Genomic DNA, 19,320 nt, shown 5'->3' with positions numbered 1-19,320 from the left:
TATGTAGCAGATAACTCTACAACCCTTCTTGTCCCACTTTGAGCACCTGATTCCATAGACCCGGGAGAACGCGATGCCACATTATCATTGCAGTCATGTTTTAAAGTGAATAAAATGGTTTTACATTGCCCATCTATTATGCATAAACAAACAACAACGTCCCGCAAGGGTTTTCATACATGCCTCGCAGTCCCGATGGTCAGTCAATAGCCCGTGGGAAGAAACAAGGTACCAGTAAAACAGAGTGTGGGTTGACAGTCATAGCTGGATCCATAGGAGGAAAGTACCAAAGTGAAAGGTTAAAAAGAAAATGATTTCAGGTAAATCGAAGGTGATTCTATACAAAATGTGGTTCCGTGGCGCCAAACGACTGCGTCCTCGAAATAACCAACCGCATCCGAGGGGATAAACTCCTTAGGAGGTGACACACCATCTTCCGAAAAAGACACAGGGGGAGTGAAGAGCTATTAAAACAAACGACGAAAAAAGATATCCGCTGGAAGAAGGACATGGAGCAATGATTCCATTCTTCCACCATCGGGTGAGCTGTATTAACCCAACTATGTATCGAAGGGCCTAGAAAGGTGGAGGAACCATGCCCTGGGCTTCAATCTTCTCTTGCTGCTCCATCAGTTCCTCGCCAGCGATCTCAAGGGACACAGCAAGACCGAGCTTAGCCGATTGCTAAACCAAACATATTAGACATTGAATCCCGGCAAGCAGTCAAGCGATGTAAAGAAAAACAACTCACCTTAGCCTGATCGATTTCACCGGCGAATGTAAGAGAGATGGGCATCGCTATCCGCTTCTCAAGCAGGCAGCTGACCTTTCCGGCGCTGTCGACCTGAGCTCGGAAAGTGGATGCTCGGAAGTCGTACTTAGCACCGATGGCAGTAGTACCATCTCTGCTGGGACCGCCCATCAGGGCTGCGGCTGCATTGGGCGCGAACTGTAAGTTCATATCAACACCGGCCTCAACACGCTCAGAGAGTTTCTTCCAGTAAGATGCTGTGAAGACGCCTTGAGCCTGGAGCTGGGCACTGGCGATCCAGTCATTGGCCTTGTACCGGGCGCTGTAGGATATCGCAGTTTCTGGGCGAGTGTTCATAGCCTGGCGCTGCCAGATAGCCTCGAATCCAAGAGCCAGGCTGGGGGTGACGGACTGGAGATAGCTTCCGACGAAGATGCCAGTAAGACCCCCATCCAAGAAGGATGGATTGAAGGCCTTGATCGAGGCTGAAAAGTCATCGCCAGTGTAGTCATTGTCGATCTGCATAAGACCCTGGCTAGCGCCAGCCATGATCTGAGTGTTGGTCTTGGTGACAAGTTTTGGACTCCAACGATAGTTGCCGACAGCGGCGAGTGCGCCGTCGCTTCCGAAGTTACCTTGCATGAAAACCTTTATTGAAATCATACACTCAGCTTCCACAGTAAAGAGTAGAGTTGCGGCGAAGGGGATTGCAGAGTGACAGTATAGCCTACCTTTGGACTTCCATACATAGCCGAGAAGGCATAGGGAGGCAGGTTCCCCGACGAGCCCATGGAGAACGCATGCGACACACGAAACAGAGGAGACATGCCGAAGACCTTCGTTAGGTCTGCTCGGAGTCCCGAGAACATGAAATTGGATAGCAAGACCTCCTTTTGCACCTCCCTAGCGATGTTATCCACGGTTCCGGGATTGGGCAGACCGAGAGCCGCCCTTCGCTCTGAGAAAGAAGTGTATGCATCCTTTATGACAGCAGCGACGGAATTATCCGTGAGAAAGGAAGGAGAAGCTAGGTATTCGGCCATTGTGATTAATTGAAAACGATCAATGGTCGTTAAGAGAGGAAAGCAATGATGGACGCGAGTGGTCGTCGCGCGGGCCTGAGAAAATGGTTGATGAAAACAAGGAAGGATTTGAGACCAGCCCTTTACTCAAAGTTCAAGTATAAGAGAGCAACAGCGACGGTTGCAAGTCGACCTCTATAGGGCGGGCTATGTCTGGCCTGCTCTGGTCGAGTGAGAGTTGAGGAAGAAGGATGCCAGGGCAGGTTTGACTGACTAGGTATTGAGTATTCTGTCGCTTTTGGAACTGAAAAAAGTCACTTTTGCTTTTCCGCCCGGTTGCACTTTTGGTGTCTCCGGACAGCCAAAATACACTAGCCTCTTTCGGGTCTTCTCGGGATAGGAGCTTGGGATGAGCAAGTCGCAACAGACATGTATCCTAGTAGAAGCTCTAGTTGTCCGAGTAGAGCTCTAGAGTCTAAAAGTTTCATTTTGACCCTCGTGTAGTTTATGCCTAGAGCCCCAGGAAAGATCTAGAGAAGTATCGACCAAGGATATCTAATTATACTTAGGAGTCAACACTGACTTATTCGGTGTAGAGTCGGGTACTCTTGCTGTACAGTACTTACCTCCGTCGCCGAAACCACAAGGTTCATTGCTTGGACCAACGTACTTTTCCCACATTTTATCGCCCATAACTTGATAACTTTAGCTCCTTGAATTTTCCCACTCCTCTTTCTCTTTCTTGTTACGTGTCTTCGACTTTCGATCATCTACACTCTTCTAGACCAACGCTTTCCATTGCTGTTACCTGCCACCTCACCACTCGGAGCCTCATTGACGTTATTCCACTGTACTATGGACACCCTACTGTAAGCTATGCTCTGAAGCCCCTCCAATCTCTTGTTCCTTCTGTGCACAGTTCCCCTTGATAGTTTCACGGAGGTGACGAAAGACAACTACTCGGGAAATTGCTCTTCACAATCAGGAACTGATATGCGGTTTTACTGTAATACGAGTTCATTCACATTGACATCAGGTTAGAACTGCGGATATTGTTGCTAACTCCCCGCGATTCCGGCGAAAGTCGTCAACATTTGTTGATGCAATTCATGATCTGCCCGAAAAGGCCGATTTAGCACCGGCTCAGTTGTATAGTACCGAATCTGGCCGACTTTTCCACTCCGGCCGGATTGTCATTATTACTGTGGGCTTACCAGCGAGGGGCAAGACGTTTGTTTACCAATCCCGTTGTATTTATACTAGCGCCACTACTGACTCATTGCGCCAATTTTAGACATATATCCGTAGCTCTGGCGCGCTATCTTCGGTGGTGCGTTGTGCTATTATCGTTGACTTCCTTCGTCTGAGCTAATTGCATCGCAGGTTGGGCGTTAAGACCAGGATCTTCCACCTTGGAGATTACAGACGTGCCACTATTCCAGTTGGCCAGGACATCCCTGATGATTACTTCTTCGTGAACGGTTAGTGAACTACCTCTGAGCCGTTTGTACTGCGACTCACATTAACTTACGTCATTCTCGATTCCGCTAAACGAACATAGCATCTGCTTCCTCAGTACTTCTGAGACAAAAGATTGTAAAACGGTGCCGGGAAGACATATATCAATTTCTGAATGACGAAAATGGCCAGATAGCAATATATGATGCTGTTAACCCCTTGGCTTCAGGGCGACGATCGCTTGCGAAGGAGTTCGCTAAGCATGATATTGAGGTATGCAAATGCTCATCACTTGTGACTATGCATGAACAGTGCTTACGAGCTTCCCTGGATAAGACCCTTTTTATCGAGTCATGGTGCGATGATGAGCGCATTATCGAAGAGAATGTCCTCCGGGTGAAAATATCTTCACCTGACGTGAGTACAAGCCCCTCCCCAGCGGCATTAGATGTTTTGAACCCAACTATTGATATTTAGTAGTATGTAGGCTGGACCTCGGAGGAAGCAGTGAAGCACTATTTGACCCGTATAAACGCTCGGATCCCTCAGTTCCAGACGATGGAGGAAAAAGACCTGAACTATATCAAGGTGATAGTGCCTCATTTTGAACCTTGAGATATATATTAACCTGAAGCAGATGATCAATGCTGGCGAAAGGCTGATTGTTAACAATCGAAGTTTTGGTTATCTTTCCCATCGGATCGTTTTTTATCTTCTCAACCTTCACATAAAATCTAGACATACGTATTTCGCACGGGTGGGTGGACAAATTGCAGTCTTACATAACTCCTGTTTTGTCCGGTGTCTGACAAATACATCACCAGGCCGGGGTTTCCATAGAGGCTGACTCTTACAAAGCTGATGCTTCCTTGTCAGAACAAGGGGAGGACTATGCTAAGAAAATGACTGAATGTCTACTGAGGCACAGAGAGTCCGAGAAGCAAGCAACAATCGACCAAGGAGAGACAGACTATGAGTTGAAACCATTGACAGTTTGGACTTCCACCAGGCGTAGGACAATCGAAACTGCAAAGTATCTTTACGAGAAAGGATACAAAGTCCGACAGAGATCACAACTAAGCCAGTTGAACCCAGGTGTTTGCGAAAAGATGTCAGAAAAGAAGATTCGTGAAGAATATCCAGATGAGGTAGCAAAGCATGAACTGGATCCTTATCATCATAGGTACCCTCGGGCAGAGGTAGGTACTCCCTTTCTCGTTGATGTGATGGTTGCTAACCGAGTTTTCACCATTACAGTCGTACCACGACCTTGCTGTGCGCCTTGAACCTATAATATTAGAGCTTGAACGTGAGCAGAATGATCTCCTCATTATTGCACATGAAAGTGTCCTAAGGGTTCTATATGGCTATATTATGGCATGTAATGCCGCGGATATTCCATTTCTAGAGTTCCCTCGAGACGAGATAATTGAGGTATGAATGCAACGAGTCGAACAATTGAACATGTTACTGACTACTTTCCTCAGATCATACCGGAAAGCTATCAAAATGAGGCTCGTAGGATCCATATTCCGGACCTTCCCAAGGAAATCATTCCTGGCTCTCCACAAGACATCAAAATACCTGTGCCCCCGAGTGGGGTCACCACCCCTTTGGTTGGAGGATTAAGCAGTCCACAAGAAGGGTTTTCGACGCCACAAAGCGGACTTCGGACCCCTCGTGAGCCCGAGAGAATATCGCAGCAGCATGTTGAGGACGTTGTTTGACCTTGTGCTTCGTACAATCTAGTCTTTTGAAGAGCAGCGAGCATAGTTATCGCTCTGATGCTGTCATCTTTGTGGCATCAACGGCTGGGAATGAAAACATAGATTATAAGAACTGTTATCCTCCATGGAGTGTAGAAACGAAGACAATGTTGTCGGCAGGCTGGAGCTCATATTTTTCTTCTCCCTCCAGTTCCCAGTCTGCGTCGTTGATGAGGACAAGGATACCAGGACGCCTAGTATCTGCTATTAGCTCCGTTACTTAGTGTGACTCCATGGATACGTACACATTGTCCTCCAACATGAACAATTCCTTTCTCTCATCCTTCATCACATTTTTGACAAGGTATTCGAGGAGGAAGCTTATACTCGGCCGGCCACCGTCACTCAGCCGAGCAGGTAGTGTGACACTATGCTTGCGCTCATTGGAGAACAGCATTTCAAGACCACCACTGCATTGTATCAGGAAGTTAGTAACTTATTCGACCAAGGCATTAACCGAGTAGCGAGGGGGGTACAAACGTGAACTCAACGGTGACAGAGAGGGAGCCATGAGCCTCCGGCCTCGCGCTTTCAGGATTAATCTCTGTGTCGGTCGTCATTTCGAAATTATATGCTGAAGAGTATTGGAATGTTTCGTTTTAGCCCTGTTGGAGTGCACAGTATGTACTGGAGATGAAGGCAGGAAGAGAGGGGTTTTCCACTGTCGTGAGCCGTCGCCCTTATCGATAAGCGTCAAAGGGTTCGGAGCACAAAAAGTCATTCAGATGACCTCCAGTATTTGCAATAACCCTTCCTTCATATCTTTATCTCCACGCGACAAAAACCTTCGGCAAATATACTCTATAGGCGTTAGACTCCAAAGGTTCAAGCTCATGGTATCCATCACGAGCGAATATATCAGTGTCGGCGGCAACAGGCATCCCGCCGCCGCTGACTGGGACATTCAGTCGGGAGTGCTTGCCTTTGGTGCGGACAACAATGTGGCTTTGTGGTACCCTAAGGTATGGATTAATTGCGTAGACCTTGCTTGTGCTTAGTATCTACTGCTTTTCATCATGGATGTTGGCTAAGAGTCTAATTACGCGCGCAGGATAAGTCTCAGCGTGGGGTCTACTCTCTTCTTGTCGGCCATACCGACAAGGTCAATGCCGTTAGATTCTACACATGTCCCACTACGGGCACAAAACTCCTCATCACTGCTTCTGCTGATCACACAATCCGGATATGGCGAGCTGTAACGGGCACTTATCTCCAATTCACGCTTGCGCAAATTCTAGAAGGTCATACAAGCTCGATAAATACAATTGCTGTCAGTGATGGAGCGGATCTAGTTGCATCAGGAGCGGCAGATGGAAGTGTTAAAATCTGGAGAATAATGCTCCAGGGAGAAGGAACCAAGAGCGAGTTACTCACAACCATAGTTATGAAACCACGCTTTTTCCCTCTGGCACTGGCACTGAAGCCGCTCCAGGCAGATGGGCCCATGATATTGGCAGTTGCAGGCACCACAAACATCATACATGCTTACATCCTCGAAGACCCACTCGGTGATACGAGTTTCAGGCTTGCTGCTGTGCTATCCGGTCACGAGGCTTGGGTGCGCTCTCTGTCATTTACGCGGGATAAGCAGAGCAAAACAGGAGACATTTTGCTCGCGTCTGCTAGCCAGGACAAGTATATTCGTCTCTGGCGAATCCAACGCGGGGAGGTTACCCTTGCAGCGCCGGCAGGAGAAGAGGACCCCGTGCTAGGTGAACTTGAACCGACATTATCAAATAAAGCTCATCAATTTAATGCAGCGGGGTCGAAGTATTCTGTTACTTTCGAAGCTCTTCTGTTCGGAAATGAGGACTGGATTTACACTACTGCCTGGAACCCCAGCTCCGAACGTCAACAGCTTCTCTCTGCTTCTGCGGATAATACTTTGACTATATGGGAACAGGATACCGTTTCTGGAGTTTGGGTTTCAGCTGAAAGGATGGGGGAAATCAGTGTTCAAAAGGGGTCTACTACAGCTACAGGTAGCACCGGTGGGTTCTGGATTGGCCTCTGGTCACCTGACGGTGACCAAGTAGTAAGCCTTGGACGAACAGGTAGCTGGAGGGCCTGGAGCTACGATGCAGATGCGGACGTCTGGGTGCAGACCCTGGGCATATCGGGACATGTGCGCTCGGTTAATGGTGTACGGTGGGAACCTACTGGTGGTTACCTGTTGTCTACCAGTGGGGACCAGACGACTCGACTTCATGCACAGTGGCTACGAGATGGAAAACAGTCTTGGCATGAGTTCTCAAGGCCACAAATTCACGGCTATGATCTGAACTGTGTTGATACACTGGGACCTGCGCGCTTCGTTTCCGGTGCGGACGAGAAGCTTTTGCGGGTTTTCAACGAGCCCAAACCAATCGCTAAGTTACTAGAGAAACTTTCTGCATTTAAACAGTCAACGGAGGGAGAACTGCCAGACACGGCTCAGATCCCGGTTTTGGGACTCTCAAACCAATCGATGGGAGAGGCTCCAATGGGCGAGGGGGAGGGGGAGGAGGCAAATGCCGCCCATATTGGACAGGCCCAGGCAAATCAAACAATACTCTCGGATACAAACCAGCCACCCTTAGAAGACCAGCTAGCGCGCTACACATTATGGCCAGAACACGAAAAACTCTATGGTCATGGCTATGAAATTTCAGCTGTGGCTGTCAGTTATGACTGCACACTCATTGCTACGGCCTGTAAGGCGAGCTCAATAGATCATGCAGTGATTCGTCTCTATGATACATCAGACTGGCATGAGATACGGCCTTCCCTTGCAGCACACTCTTTGACTATTACGAGCCTTTCATTTTCCAGCGATGACCGGTACCTTCTCAGTGTTGGTCGAGACCGGCAATGGGCAATTTACTGCCGTAGCGAACAAGACCGATCTGCATTCTCGCTCATGGAATCTCATCCCAAGGGCCATTCAAGAATGATCCTAGACGCTGCTTGGGCCCCTGTACCGGATTTCCACACTTTCGCCACAGCTGGTCGCGATAAGTTGGTGAAAATCTGGCAAATCAGCAAGGGGTCCTTTGTATGCAAAACCACAATCACACTGAAGAGCTCTGTTACTGCAATATCGTTCCTCCCGAGGGTGCAGGTGAATTCAGTCTTCCTCGCTACAGGCGAGGATAGCGGTGAACTGTCGTTATACAAAATCGCAATTGACAGCCTGGAGGCAGCTTGTCTGGGTAATATCGATAAACTAATATCCCCGTCTAAGGCGATCACACAACTCGCATGGCGACCTTCTGCGAAATACGATACCAGCCAAGACGAATTTAGTCTCAAGCTTGCCGTTGCAAGTGAGGATACCTCAACTCGTATATATGCTATTTCGAATATGGTTTCATGAGATGAAATATGACATATATACAAACACAAGACAAAGAACATCGGCGAGGTCTATGCCTGTTGAAGGAATTATCGAATGTTGAATATATCCCCTGGAGTTGATCCTCATATTCCAATGCAGTGAGGCCCTTTTCTTGCATGCCATGCCATGGTAAAAGTAAATATTGTTGAATGAGCCACAAAGATGAATGAATAAATTATCAAGGAAGGAAAGAAGGAAAGAAGGAAAGAAGGAAAGAAGGAAAGAAGGAAAGAAGGAAAGAAGGAAAGAAGGAAAGAAGGAAAGAAGGAAAGAAGGAAAGAAGGAAAGAAAGAAAGAAAGAAAGAAAGAAAGAAAGAAAGAAAGAAAGAAAGAAAAACAAGACCGGCGAAGAAGAGAGGAATAGGGAGGGTAGGAGGGAGGTTCAAAACTAGGAAGAGTGACTGACAGGATTAGAGGAATTGATTCAATTCCGTTTTTCAAATCCATATCCCCCCCTCCCATCAAACGACTCGTAGGTCTTGGCTTGGCCATGCCGCCCATTTCTAGGACCTCTGGCCTTGAGATCTTCCTTGAGCCACCTTAGAACAAGCTCTCCAAGTTGGCTATTTTCGGACGTTTCGGGCACTTCTTTCTGAAACTTTGTAATCGGGCCCCACTGCTTGACATTACCAAGATTCATGTGCACCAAATGCGTGGGCCATTGAGACAAATTGTCCAAGATGTGCGTCGCATACACTATGGTGCAGGGTCTAGTTTCAGTCTCACGCTTGAGAAAAGAAAGAAAATTATGACGGGATAGCAGGTCCAGGTCAACAGTGATTTCGTCAAGGAGTAGAACTTGCCAGGGTCGGAGCAGACCCATGGCCAACTGGACGCGGCGGCGCTCTCCATCAGACACTGCATGCATACGCCACCGCAAGTCAATATCGAGAATATCTACAAGCTCGTCCCTCCGCTCGGGATAGGCGTTCCCGCCCACAGAAGCCAGCAGTGTAGGAACGTCGATGTCAGTCCGGACAATATTGTTAAGAACCCACTCGACGCCTAGATAAGTCACCCCTTCCAGACCCTCTTTGAAGGGGTCCTTACCCCCGACGGTGATTGTGTCATCGGGCGCGAGACGCTTGCCCGCGAGCAACCGTAGAAGAGTGGTTTTTCCCGCTCCATTGGCTGCCGTTGATGTTAGTTTCTAAAAACCATCATAATCAATTGCGGGCCGAACTTCGTGCTTACCTCCGATGAGTAAAGTTCGACTTCCGGCCGGTAAGTAGAGACTTACATCTGCCAGGCCGGATGAACCGTCCTGAAATTGATATGACAGATTGTTGACTTGGATTGACGGTGTATTGGCCATGTCTCTAGGTGGAGAGAAAAAAGAAGGAGGAGAGAGAGACAGAGAGAGCTCTAGAGCTCTAGAGAGGGAGAGAGAGAAAGGATTATGAGGAATATGACTCCTTTCCAGCAATAATATCCAAGCAAGGGGATCGTAGGGGCTAAAAGATGACGTTGGGTTACTACTTCTACTTGATTTTGATAAATAATCTACTCCGTAGTTGATGAGGTCAGATAACCTAAGGTAACCTGCCCGCTTTGCCCGATAAGGTTAACGCCCTCGTCCGCCAGTCAACCTTTTCCTCTCATTTCTACTCCGTAACTTTGTAGTTTTTTGAACCCACTCTACGATCCCCAGTTGGCGTGCTAACGCTGTCGTGATTTTGTTGAGCAAGGGGATTAGCCGGAGGCAAAAATGATTTTTTGTCTCTCATGCGCCCTTTTCTCCGGTACCCTCTCTTTGCTAGACGTTCGCCCATCATGGAGCCCCTCATAGCCATAGTCGGTGCCACGGGCACTGGCAAGTCTAAGGTGGGTTATCTCATTGCTGATGATTATATCGGAATCTTGATTGCTAATGACTGCAGATAGCTTGCAGTGGACCTGGCTACTCGTTTCAACGGTGAAATTATCAACGGAGATGCGATGCAAATGTACCGCGGTCTCCCCATCATCACGAATCAAATTCCAATGGATGAACGAAACGGTATCCCACACCACTTAATTAGCTGCATTGATTTGGAGGAAGAACCATGGCGCATAGGATTGTTCAAGAGCGAATGTCTTCGAATTATTAAGGATATCCACTCCAGAGGGAAACTCCCAATTCTGGTGGGCGGAACTCACTACTATACACAAGCTGTGTTATTTAAAGGCCAGCTCGTCGGGGAGGGATCGGACGAGTTCCAGGGATCAGGCCCACGCTCCGACAGAGAAACAGAGGAATCGTCGTCAAAGTGGCCAATTCTCGATGCCCCGACAGACGTGGTGTTGCAGAAATTAAGAGAGGTTGATCCGGTCATGGCCGACCGATGGCATCCAAACGACTCGCGAAAAATTCGCCGTTCCTTGGAGATCTACTTTCAAACGGGACGTCCTGCATCAGAGGTTTACGCCGAACAAAAACGCCTGAAGCAGACGACTTTGGCCAACGGTGATTTTACTGCGGGCGAGGGCCAGCTACGGTTTTCGACGATGGTTTTCTGGATTCATTCAGAGAAGGAGGCTCTTATTGCTCGACTTGAAAAAAGAGTGGATGCGATGATCGAGCAAGGCCTGATGTCTGAAGCACAGAGGATGTCAGACTATATCCGAGAAAGAAGGACACAAGGCTCTAGCATCGATCCGACACGGGGTGTTTGGGTGGCGATTGGGTTTAAGGAACTAGCGCCTTATTTTGAAGCGCTGCACAAGAGTTCCCTAAGCGTTGACGAACTAGAGTCCCTTAAAAAGTCTTGTATTGAGTCTATCAAGATTGCTACCCGCCAGTATTCGGCCTCGCAAATCAAATGGATTCGAAACAAATTATGGAATTCTCTTGCAGAGACCGGTATGACGCATCGCCTTTACCTCCTAGATAGCACAAACGTGGGAGACTGGAGGACTTGCATCACGGAGCCGTCCGAGCTCCTAACCCAGGCCTTACTCAAAGACGAATCTACGCCGGACCCGAAATCATTCTCAGAGTTAGCAAGAACCATCCTAGGCGCAAAAGAAGCTCGGTCGCAAAAGGGTCCAGGTTCCGCGGCGAAATGTTTCACCTGCCACATTTGCCGCAAAACAATGGTAAACGAAGAACAGTGGCACATCCATCTCAATGGACATAGCCATAAACGAGTTCTCAAGGCTATGGCCAAAAGAGCAGAACGTGAGGAATCTCTACAAGCTCGAAAAGAAAGTACGAGAAGGATCTCTTGTGACAATGAATCACTAGAAGAGCAGAACTCTCTTTCAGACCTATTCCAATAGTATTAAATCTATCAAAGAGGCCCCAGCGATGCAAATCTACCTTAGCTCGATTATCAACGGTAACAGTAATAACACCAATTTCTGATTTTGAACGAACTGTAAAATTGGTATTTCGAATAACGAAATTCAGGAGGATGACGAAGGCTCATCATATGAACACGAACCAATCCTATATTGAGCTCAAATTTTCTAGACCAGTCGTTCCCGATCCTGTCTCTCGAATTCTCTCCCCTCTGTGCCAAAGCGCTTCCGTGGTAAACCTTGTCGCCATAGGATTGAACATTTGGGCCACACCCTGCAAAATGTTGCCATACGTCGGTCCATAAATGCTTGACCAGAACCACAAACTGCGTGCATGACTACCATAACTGAATAATCGGTCGCAGTCTCCCGCTTCTTTTTGAATCTGAAGTAGGGCCATTAGATACACTGGGCTCGAGTTTCGACGCATGCAATAGTTCAGCATCCTGGAATCTGAATGGGCGGATGGAGACAAATTCATGGCCTAGGACTGGCAGACCTTATGACCTTGACCGCCAGGCTGAGAACGATGGCGAAATTATATCACCCGTACCACTCTCTTCGAGTCTGAAGACTTCAATAATGGATGACTTCTCGAGCTTTCGAATTCTCCACATCCCGTCCTCATTGATAGTAGATTTTAGCCCTAAAGCTCATTAGTATACGATACAAAATACCAAACGCCTTGGGAGATCCTACATTCGAGGAAAGCACTGGTGAAATTGATGCAAATGTTCCCGTCCCAGGTAACCCTACCACCGTTTTTGACTTTATTTGGTATGCTGGCGGTCTCAAGCTCTTCTAAGCGATGGACGATACCACGCTCATCACGAAAACCTACAATGATTTTAGGAACACCGAGCAAGAACGACTGTGCCCAAAATTTCAGCAGTTTCCGCTCATATTTCACCATGTCTCGATCATTCCTGATCTCTGCAGATGTCTTGAGTTCCACCCAGTGGATAACGTCTTCCTTTCGAGCAGGCTTGCAGTCCCAGACTGTCAAGTTATTAGCATGTGCGCTTGGAGAAGTTCAGTCGTCTCCATACCGGCATCAACCTCGCCCCCAATTATCAGTCGCGTCTTGCCTATTCCTGTACGTACAATTGAGCAGTATTGGGCGTTGTTGTTCACAACTAGCTCATCCCGGGATTCGATCTCTTCACGGGTTGTCGGGTCCCATGGCTGGTTGAGAAGAGATAGTGTTTCGAATTTGTACCCTAATTCAATCAACAACTCGACACTAGAATGAAGGAAGCGCATATACGCTACCCCAATAGGCCATCATATCCTGAGAAGGCATCCCTGGGGGCATTCTTTGATTCTTTTGTAACTGCTTTTGCTGGTTCTTATAGAGATTGTTCTCTTCAATGAATCTAGACATCGTTTAGAAAACACGTATTGGGTATAGTCATTCTAAGGTGCTTACATAGTGTCCTGAGGCACAATGATTAGCTTCGGGATACCATGGAAAGAACTGAATACGTCCTGGATGAGACTCACTTGGAATCGAGTCGCATTCATCTCGAATCTACATATAATTGAGTGGAGAGCAACGTTGCGACAATTGGTATTTCTACATACCCATTCAAATTGTCGAATGGTGCTGTCAAGATCTATATGAATAACAGTGTTAACTCACGAGTTGAGGTTGGGAAACCAGCCCTGATCAAGCAGCTTACTTTGGTCATCATTCCCCTCCAGGTGATGATGTCGGCCTCACATTTCTTTCCTGTCTCCTTTTCTAAGGCCATGATCGTTTCTAGTAGAGCATCTAGATGCTCATCTGCTGAATCATCCAGCTTTTGGAACGTATCATAACCGCGATTCAAGTCTGCAGGAAGACGTGGTGGATAGTAGTATCGCAGGGATGAATCCCCTAAATGGAAGGAGTGCTGGTCGTCATATGAAAAGCAAGTGATCTCCTGCGCGATGTTTACATTATCGGAACCATGCAGGAAGGAACGGCAAACATACCCTAGGACGGCGAATCGTAGTATTGGATCCATAGAAGCGGCCAATCGGCTGTATGTCAAAAGCGCCTCGATTCATACCTAACACTTTGTGATGTATTCTGGGTATACTAGTGATGTAGCTAGATCAACAACGGATAATCATCAGGACGTTGCAGCTAGGAAAAGGGAAGGGTTGAATGATGGGCAAAAGGAAGAATGGTGGCTAGTAAAAGTCAAACATGAAAAAATTAAATAAACCAAAGGGAAATCTAAGTGATCGCAACATCTAATAGTAGGCCAAACGAACAACTATCGCGTCGACCCAGACATACAGCTAGGACATGGGGAGTTTCAGCTGTGCTTTGTATGTACAGTATAGTTAACTGGGAGCGTGATGTAGATAGAATAATTGGTCGTTCCTTCCAGAAGTCACTTGGTCAGTATTTTCCCAGAATGGGGTTAGCGCCGTATCCACGACGAACATTGAAGGTAACATCATTGAGCTTCATTAATGGTTTACAGGTTTATTCATGCTCTTCTATTTCTGAGCTCAATCGGACCATGTCAAAGAAAACACGAGCATGCGGAATATTACATATAGTACTTTGGTTCTATTCGTCCCTCCGGGGTTCTGGATTTGAGAGCCGAAAGTGTCCCACCAAAACTCTCAGTAGCTACTGTATTGCCCGACTCTTTTTGATTCCACTTCCCACCCCCCTCTTCCTCACTCCCGTGTCTGACACCTAACTCACTGAGCTGTCCTTTCTTTCCCCACCCTAGTTCAATCCCGAGCTCAACTTGCCTTCTTCATTTCCGCCTATCTCACTGTTTCCTAAACATTCCACTGCATTGAACACGAAGCAGGATGACCTCACGTATCGACAAGACTATTGCTCGGCAACGAGAAAAGTAGGAACATCATGGAGCCCGCGTACCTGCTTTTACACCAATTTCATCTCCCGGTAGCTTTTCAAAGCAAGGAGCTAATTTTTTCTTTTTGTTTTGCGACTACAGGATCGCCTCCGGTGCTTACTACGAGGCTCATCAGCAACTGAGGGTCATCGCTGCGCGGTATATCAAACAAGCGAATTACGATGCGGCCGCAGAGTTATTGGCAGGGGGTGCGACTGCACTTTTAAGGGCTGGGTCTCAGCAAGGCGCTTCTGCTAGTGGCGGGGACTTGGCCATTATGCTTGTCATCGAGGTGTACACGAAGGCAGGGTGGGAGATTACTGGAAATGATGATGATACGGAAGGCCGCGCTCGAAAGAGTAAGTCTTGAGAACGATTCCTTTACAGTGAGGGTTGGGCTTTGACCAAGTTGACGATTTGCCTTATTGCAGAGCGCCTGATTGAGCTTCTACACGAGTTCCCATCCGAGGAACCAACCCGCAAAAGGTTCATACAGGAGATGATTGGCTGGAGTGGACGGTTTGGGCCTTTAGAGAGAGGTGATCCCGAATTACATCACGCAGCTGGATCGGTGTACGCCGAAGGTATGTAAATCTGTGCCGGTAAAATACATGATATGTTTCTCTTAACCATGGCTCTAGACCATGAACCCTACGACGCTGAAAAGCATCTGATCCTCGGAACTTCAGAATCAGCTGAGACCCTGGCAAAGTTAGAGCATGAGTGGTACACAAATGACGAACCGCACACGGCAGCGATTTACGCATCCCGCGCAGTTTTCCCGTACCTCCTAAACGGAAATCTGCGCAGTGCTAATAAAGCATTTCTCATCTTCACGTCCCGACTTTCGTCCTCTAATCCTTCCATCCCCTTACAGGATGTCAGCAGCTCTAGTATTGATGCGCGAGTCTTTCCCGCATTGCCTTTGCTGAATTTCATCAGCATGCTTCTCCTCACGATTCAACGTGGCAGCGCGGATCTTTTCAAGCAGTTAACCTCTCATTATGCATCGCAAATCCAAGAGGTCGGCATCTGGGATGATTTCTTGGCTCAGATCGGTGAGCAGTATTTCAGTATTAAGATCCCAAGACAGGGCAACCCTTTACTGGATATGATGGGTAGCATGTTGTTCGGAGGAGGGCAGGGCGGTACAGGTGGAAGGATACCGCAGAGCCGAGGCTCATCCAAGAAAGTCGAAGCGCCACCAGCAAATCCGGAGCTCGACTAGTTCAATGGAAGGCAGTACCTGAGGTGTATACAGGTCGGGCCTATTATGCACAATTTGCCATGAGGATTTCCATGCATGGTGTGAGTGGCATCGACTAGAACAGCGAATCGGGCTCTGGTTCGTATATCCAGTTATCTTCATCCAGGGAGGCCACTTTGTTCCGAAGGCTCTGATGGATGAGATTCAGAATTTCTAAGGAAATCAATCAGTTGTAATCGAACCAGATCCAACCGCGTGGAGGATAAGGGTAAAACTCACCAGCTGGTTCGGTGCTCATCTGCCTGTTCCGACTCCGGTACATCATCTCTACTAGACTTGCCTCGATTTCTAGGTCAATCGCGATCAGTATGTTACCGGCCAATAATGGATGGATAGCCGAAGTAAACTTACTCTCTTTCTCGCGTCCGCTAATTTCCGTCTGTGCTGTGGACTCAGTCCCCGTAGCCCCAGATCCCCTAGTAGCTCCAGCTTCTATGCCTTCCATCTCGTCCCCATCCTCTCCCCCAACAGCCGGCGGAAGAAGGGGAATGTCAAGTTTATAATCGCCATTTTTATCCTTAACCACGATCTCCCCACCATCTCCCATACCAGAGCCCAGCGACTGTGTCGATTCAGATGACGCAGATGACATAGCATGGGAGGATAGACTGGGCAGTCCGCTGTGTGTCCCACTTTGCATTGATGCATTGGGGGGAGCTGCCGATACAGAGCGTTTGCTGAGATGGTGGTGAAAAAGATTGCGGCGGACAGATGTTGTTCCCATCGTGGAGTTAATATTAAAGAGGCTGTATACGGCGAAGTATGAGAGACGCTATGAGCAGAGCCCTTTATCGGTTTCCCTCTTTACCCCTGTTTTCTTCAGCCCAGGAACAGAGCTTGAGTGCAGCTTATTGCCTCGAAGTTCAGGCGTATACCATGCGAGTAAATAACGATGGGTTCCTTGTAGAAATACAATTAAGGCTATTAGGATAAATTTTAGGTAGAGCCATAAGTATAAGGTACAAAGGAGTGAAACATCAGTCGAATTTGCAGTTGTAGTGAGCAGTTGAGGAAAGCAAGGATATTGAACGAAGAGAAGTGGGGCGGGTAGCTTAGCACCGATGCACTTGGCAACTGGCCAGAGTCTTTCCATTTTTTTTTCATTTCTTCGTGCCTTGGAATTATTGCCAGCCCGACAGAAGACCGACTGGCACAGAAAATATCATCTCTCTGTTCGATGTGGATAGCCATACCTGCCACTGGTAATCATTATATGGGCCATCGTCGTATTCAAGTGCTTACTTAGCTGTACTATGCCAAGAGAGCACGGGATCTGATTAATCCCAGTTGAGCTAAAATGCATCCCGACGCGTCTCTGCGCGACTTTCGCGTTCCCCCCGAGCAAACCAGCTTTTGCTTGCTGAGACCACCCAAACCTAGCAACAAGTCGCTGGGGTTATCAAAACAGCTGCACAATGGTTCAAGCCGAATCTTCATCAAGTGCTGCTCGCGTTGGCCTCAAGCCCGTCACAGCGGGGGCTCCCTCTGATTATGAGCTGCCATGGTATATGACTGCAGTCACCGTTGCTCGATGGGAAGATCAATTCTGACGAACAACTATTCATAGGGTTGAAAAATACCGTCCAGTCTTTCTCGATGATGTTGTCGGCAACACCGAGACTATTGAGCGACTGAAGATTATCGCGAAGGATGGCAATATGCCACACGTCATCATCTCAGGCATGCCGGGTATCGGAAAGACCACTTCTATCCTATGCCTAGCACGCCAACTACTAGGTGATGCGTATAAGGAAGCTGTTTTGGAATTGAATGCCAGTGATGAGAGAGGTGTGAAGTTCTTCGCCCACGAACTATGACAGGCAACGGCTGATGGAGTCCCAGGTATTGATGTCGTTCGCAATCGGATTAAGGGATTTGCCCAAAAAAAAGTCACACTGCCTCCAGGTCGCCATAAAATAGTAATTCTTGATGAAGCAGACAGGTACGTATAAAAAAAAAAACTTCGCGTACTTGTTCAGCTTGTTTACTGATCTCAATTCAGTATGACACCAGGTGCTCAGCAGGCGTTGCGGCGCACCATGGAGATTTACTCCTCTACTACACGATTTGCCTTTGCATGCAACCAATCGAATAAAATCATAGAACCCATCCAGTCTCGATGCGCCATTCTCCGCTATGCTCGGTTGACCGATGGGCAGGTTGTCAAACGACTAAAACAGGTCTGCGATGCCGAAAAAGTGGAACACACAGAAGACGGAATTGCGGCCCTGGTTTTTAGCGCGGAAGGAGACATGCGCCAGGCCATTAACAATTTGCAAAGTACGTGGTCAGGTTTCGGCTTTGTCAGCGGCGATAACGTCTTTCGAGTTGTCGACAGTCCCCATCCTATCAAAGTTCAAGCAATGATTAAGGCCTGCTGGGAAGGGAAAGTAGATGCTGCCTTGGAAACACTAAACGAGCTATGGTATGTTTACATGATGCGTGATGTTATGGTCTTATACCTAAGCTTACTTCCGTAGGGACCTGGGTTACTCTTCCCATGACATTATTAGCACAATGTTCCGAGTCACGAAGACGATCCCGACATTATCAGAACACTCTAAACTAGAGTTCATCCGGGAGATAGGGTTTACACACATGCGCATCCTAGATGGTGTTCAATCATTGCTCCAATTGAGCGGCTGTATCGCGAAGCTTTGCAAGATTAACATGAAACCTCAGCTGTTTGAAACCCCAAGAACGTGATCAGAATGGAGGAAAGGAGCCCGGCATTTTATGGTGTTTATAGGCGTTGAGCAAAGGATGTTTGATCTACACACAGGTGTCTTATAAATGGCCCCTCATTGCATAAAAAGTTAATGATCCATTTGGGCCCTCCGCCACATTTGGAATTAGAATAGTAATTGAACAACAAACAAGAGGTCCTCTCAAACACAATATGACAATTCCAACGGGGTGTAGCTAGACTGCGTTCTGGTGGTGGTGGTGCTGCACGACTGGACAAGCACAGATGATATGGATGCTCAGGCGGTTATCTTAGGAGCTCTTCTAGTGCTTTATTCTTAGATTTCAACTCGTTACACATTAGTCCCATGATCACCCACCCCAAGCCCTCATGCTTATTTATGTGTTCAATGATCCCGTGAAAGTCTAGCTCTTTACTTGTCTGTATGCTCTCTTCCATACTTATGATCCCAACCAACCGGCCACGGCATGGACTCCGTAGCCAACCAAAACATGTTTCCGCGCGACACCCCCAATTATTCTACCTTAAGTTGAGTGGTAGTAGTAGAGGCTAGAGTTTTGAAGGTAGGACAGCACATCCAATACGGCGTGTCGTCAATTGATCAATTCAAATGTCCCCTTTCCGCGATTGGCTAACGTGAACTTACCTAGTAGTAGGTACTCTGCCACTGTAGTAATACCGTATCTATCGGTATCAAGTAGCCCACCGTGTGCTTATCATAATTTACCCCTCATTCTCCTAAGCTTACTCCAACGTTCTAGCGTTCTAGAGGTACCTACCCCAAACGGGCCTGTTTGGCTCCAAGCCAGAGCAACCCCCCCAAA

General features: G+C 47.6%; 9 protein-coding genes across 9 annotated transcripts; 5 read left to right on the top strand and 4 right to left on the bottom strand.

The window, feature by feature from the left end:
* Positions 1-576: 576 nt before the first annotated feature.
* tom40 (TOM complex pore protein TOM40) lies at positions 577-1,794 on the bottom strand (the record flags this gene model as incomplete). Its single annotated transcript, XM_001822868.3, has 3 exons — positions 577-684; positions 752-1,399; positions 1,483-1,794. 3 exons carry the CDS (start codon positions 1,792-1,794, stop codon positions 577-579), a joined length of 1,068 nt encoding a protein of 355 aa, XP_001822920.1.
* An 834-nt stretch (positions 1,795-2,628) lies between these two features.
* Positions 2,629-4,958, top strand: AO090701000027 (bifunctional fructose-2,6-bisphosphate 2-phosphatase/6-phosphofructo-2-kinase; the record flags this gene model as incomplete). The annotated part of the gene is made up of 10 exons (XM_023237499.1): positions 2,629-2,642; positions 2,929-3,003; positions 3,068-3,103; positions 3,157-3,254; positions 3,335-3,504; positions 3,568-3,648; positions 3,827-3,988; positions 4,056-4,430; positions 4,489-4,665; positions 4,779-4,958. 10 exons carry the CDS (start codon positions 2,629-2,631, stop codon positions 4,956-4,958), a joined length of 1,368 nt encoding a protein of 455 aa, XP_023091973.1.
* Positions 4,959-5,073: 115 nt separating this feature from the next.
* On the bottom strand, positions 5,074-5,557 carry AO090701000028 (ubiquitin-related modifier 1; the record flags this gene model as incomplete). Its single annotated transcript, XM_001822870.3, has 3 exons — positions 5,074-5,191; positions 5,243-5,407; positions 5,478-5,557. The coding sequence occupies 3 exons, from the start codon at positions 5,555-5,557 to the stop codon at positions 5,074-5,076; spliced, it is 363 nt and encodes a 120-aa protein (XP_001822922.1).
* Positions 5,558-5,830: 273 nt separating this feature from the next.
* On the top strand, positions 5,831-8,352 carry AO090701000029 (Elongator subunit ELP2; the record flags this gene model as incomplete). Its single annotated transcript, XM_001822871.1, has 2 exons — positions 5,831-5,959; positions 6,049-8,352. 2 exons carry the CDS (start codon positions 5,831-5,833, stop codon positions 8,350-8,352), a joined length of 2,433 nt encoding a protein of 810 aa, XP_001822923.1.
* Positions 8,353-8,797: 445 nt separating this feature from the next.
* AO090701000030 (putative ABC transporter) lies at positions 8,798-9,688 on the bottom strand (the record flags this gene model as incomplete). The annotated part of the gene is made up of 2 exons (XM_001822872.3): positions 8,798-9,504; positions 9,568-9,688. The coding sequence occupies 2 exons, from the start codon at positions 9,686-9,688 to the stop codon at positions 8,798-8,800; spliced, it is 828 nt and encodes a 275-aa protein (XP_001822924.1).
* Positions 9,689-10,146: 458 nt separating this feature from the next.
* On the top strand, positions 10,147-11,634 carry AO090701000031 (tRNA dimethylallyltransferase; the record flags this gene model as incomplete). The annotated part of the gene is made up of 2 exons (XM_001822873.3): positions 10,147-10,197; positions 10,258-11,634. The coding sequence occupies 2 exons, from the start codon at positions 10,147-10,149 to the stop codon at positions 11,632-11,634; spliced, it is 1,428 nt and encodes a 475-aa protein (XP_001822925.3).
* Positions 11,635-14,475: 2,841 nt separating this feature from the next.
* AO090701000032 (protein GET4) lies at positions 14,476-15,750 on the top strand (the record flags this gene model as incomplete). Its single annotated transcript, XM_001822874.3, has 4 exons — positions 14,476-14,519; positions 14,625-14,881; positions 14,954-15,106; positions 15,164-15,750. 4 exons carry the CDS (start codon positions 14,476-14,478, stop codon positions 15,748-15,750), a joined length of 1,041 nt encoding a protein of 346 aa, XP_001822926.1.
* A 94-nt stretch (positions 15,751-15,844) lies between these two features.
* Positions 15,845-16,513, bottom strand: AO090701000033 (uncharacterized protein; the record flags this gene model as incomplete). Its single annotated transcript, XM_001822875.1, has 3 exons — positions 15,845-15,942; positions 16,009-16,077; positions 16,141-16,513. 3 exons carry the CDS (start codon positions 16,511-16,513, stop codon positions 15,845-15,847), a joined length of 540 nt encoding a protein of 179 aa, XP_001822927.1.
* A 691-nt stretch (positions 16,514-17,204) lies between these two features.
* On the top strand, positions 17,205-18,495 carry AO090701000034 (replication factor C subunit 4; the record flags this gene model as incomplete). The annotated part of the gene is made up of 5 exons (XM_001822876.3): positions 17,205-17,293; positions 17,357-17,577; positions 17,632-17,731; positions 17,792-18,214; positions 18,270-18,495. The coding sequence occupies 5 exons, from the start codon at positions 17,205-17,207 to the stop codon at positions 18,493-18,495; spliced, it is 1,059 nt and encodes a 352-aa protein (XP_001822928.1).
* Between the last annotated feature and the right edge of the window lie 825 nt (positions 18,496-19,320).

This window comes from Aspergillus oryzae, chromosome 5 (genome assembly GCF_000184455.2).
Source record: "Aspergillus oryzae RIB40 DNA, chromosome 5".
Taxonomy (NCBI): domain Eukaryota; kingdom Fungi; phylum Ascomycota; class Eurotiomycetes; order Eurotiales; family Aspergillaceae; genus Aspergillus; species Aspergillus oryzae.
The sequence above is the reverse complement of the archived record's forward strand: the minus strand, read 5'-3'. Positions and strand labels throughout refer to the sequence as shown.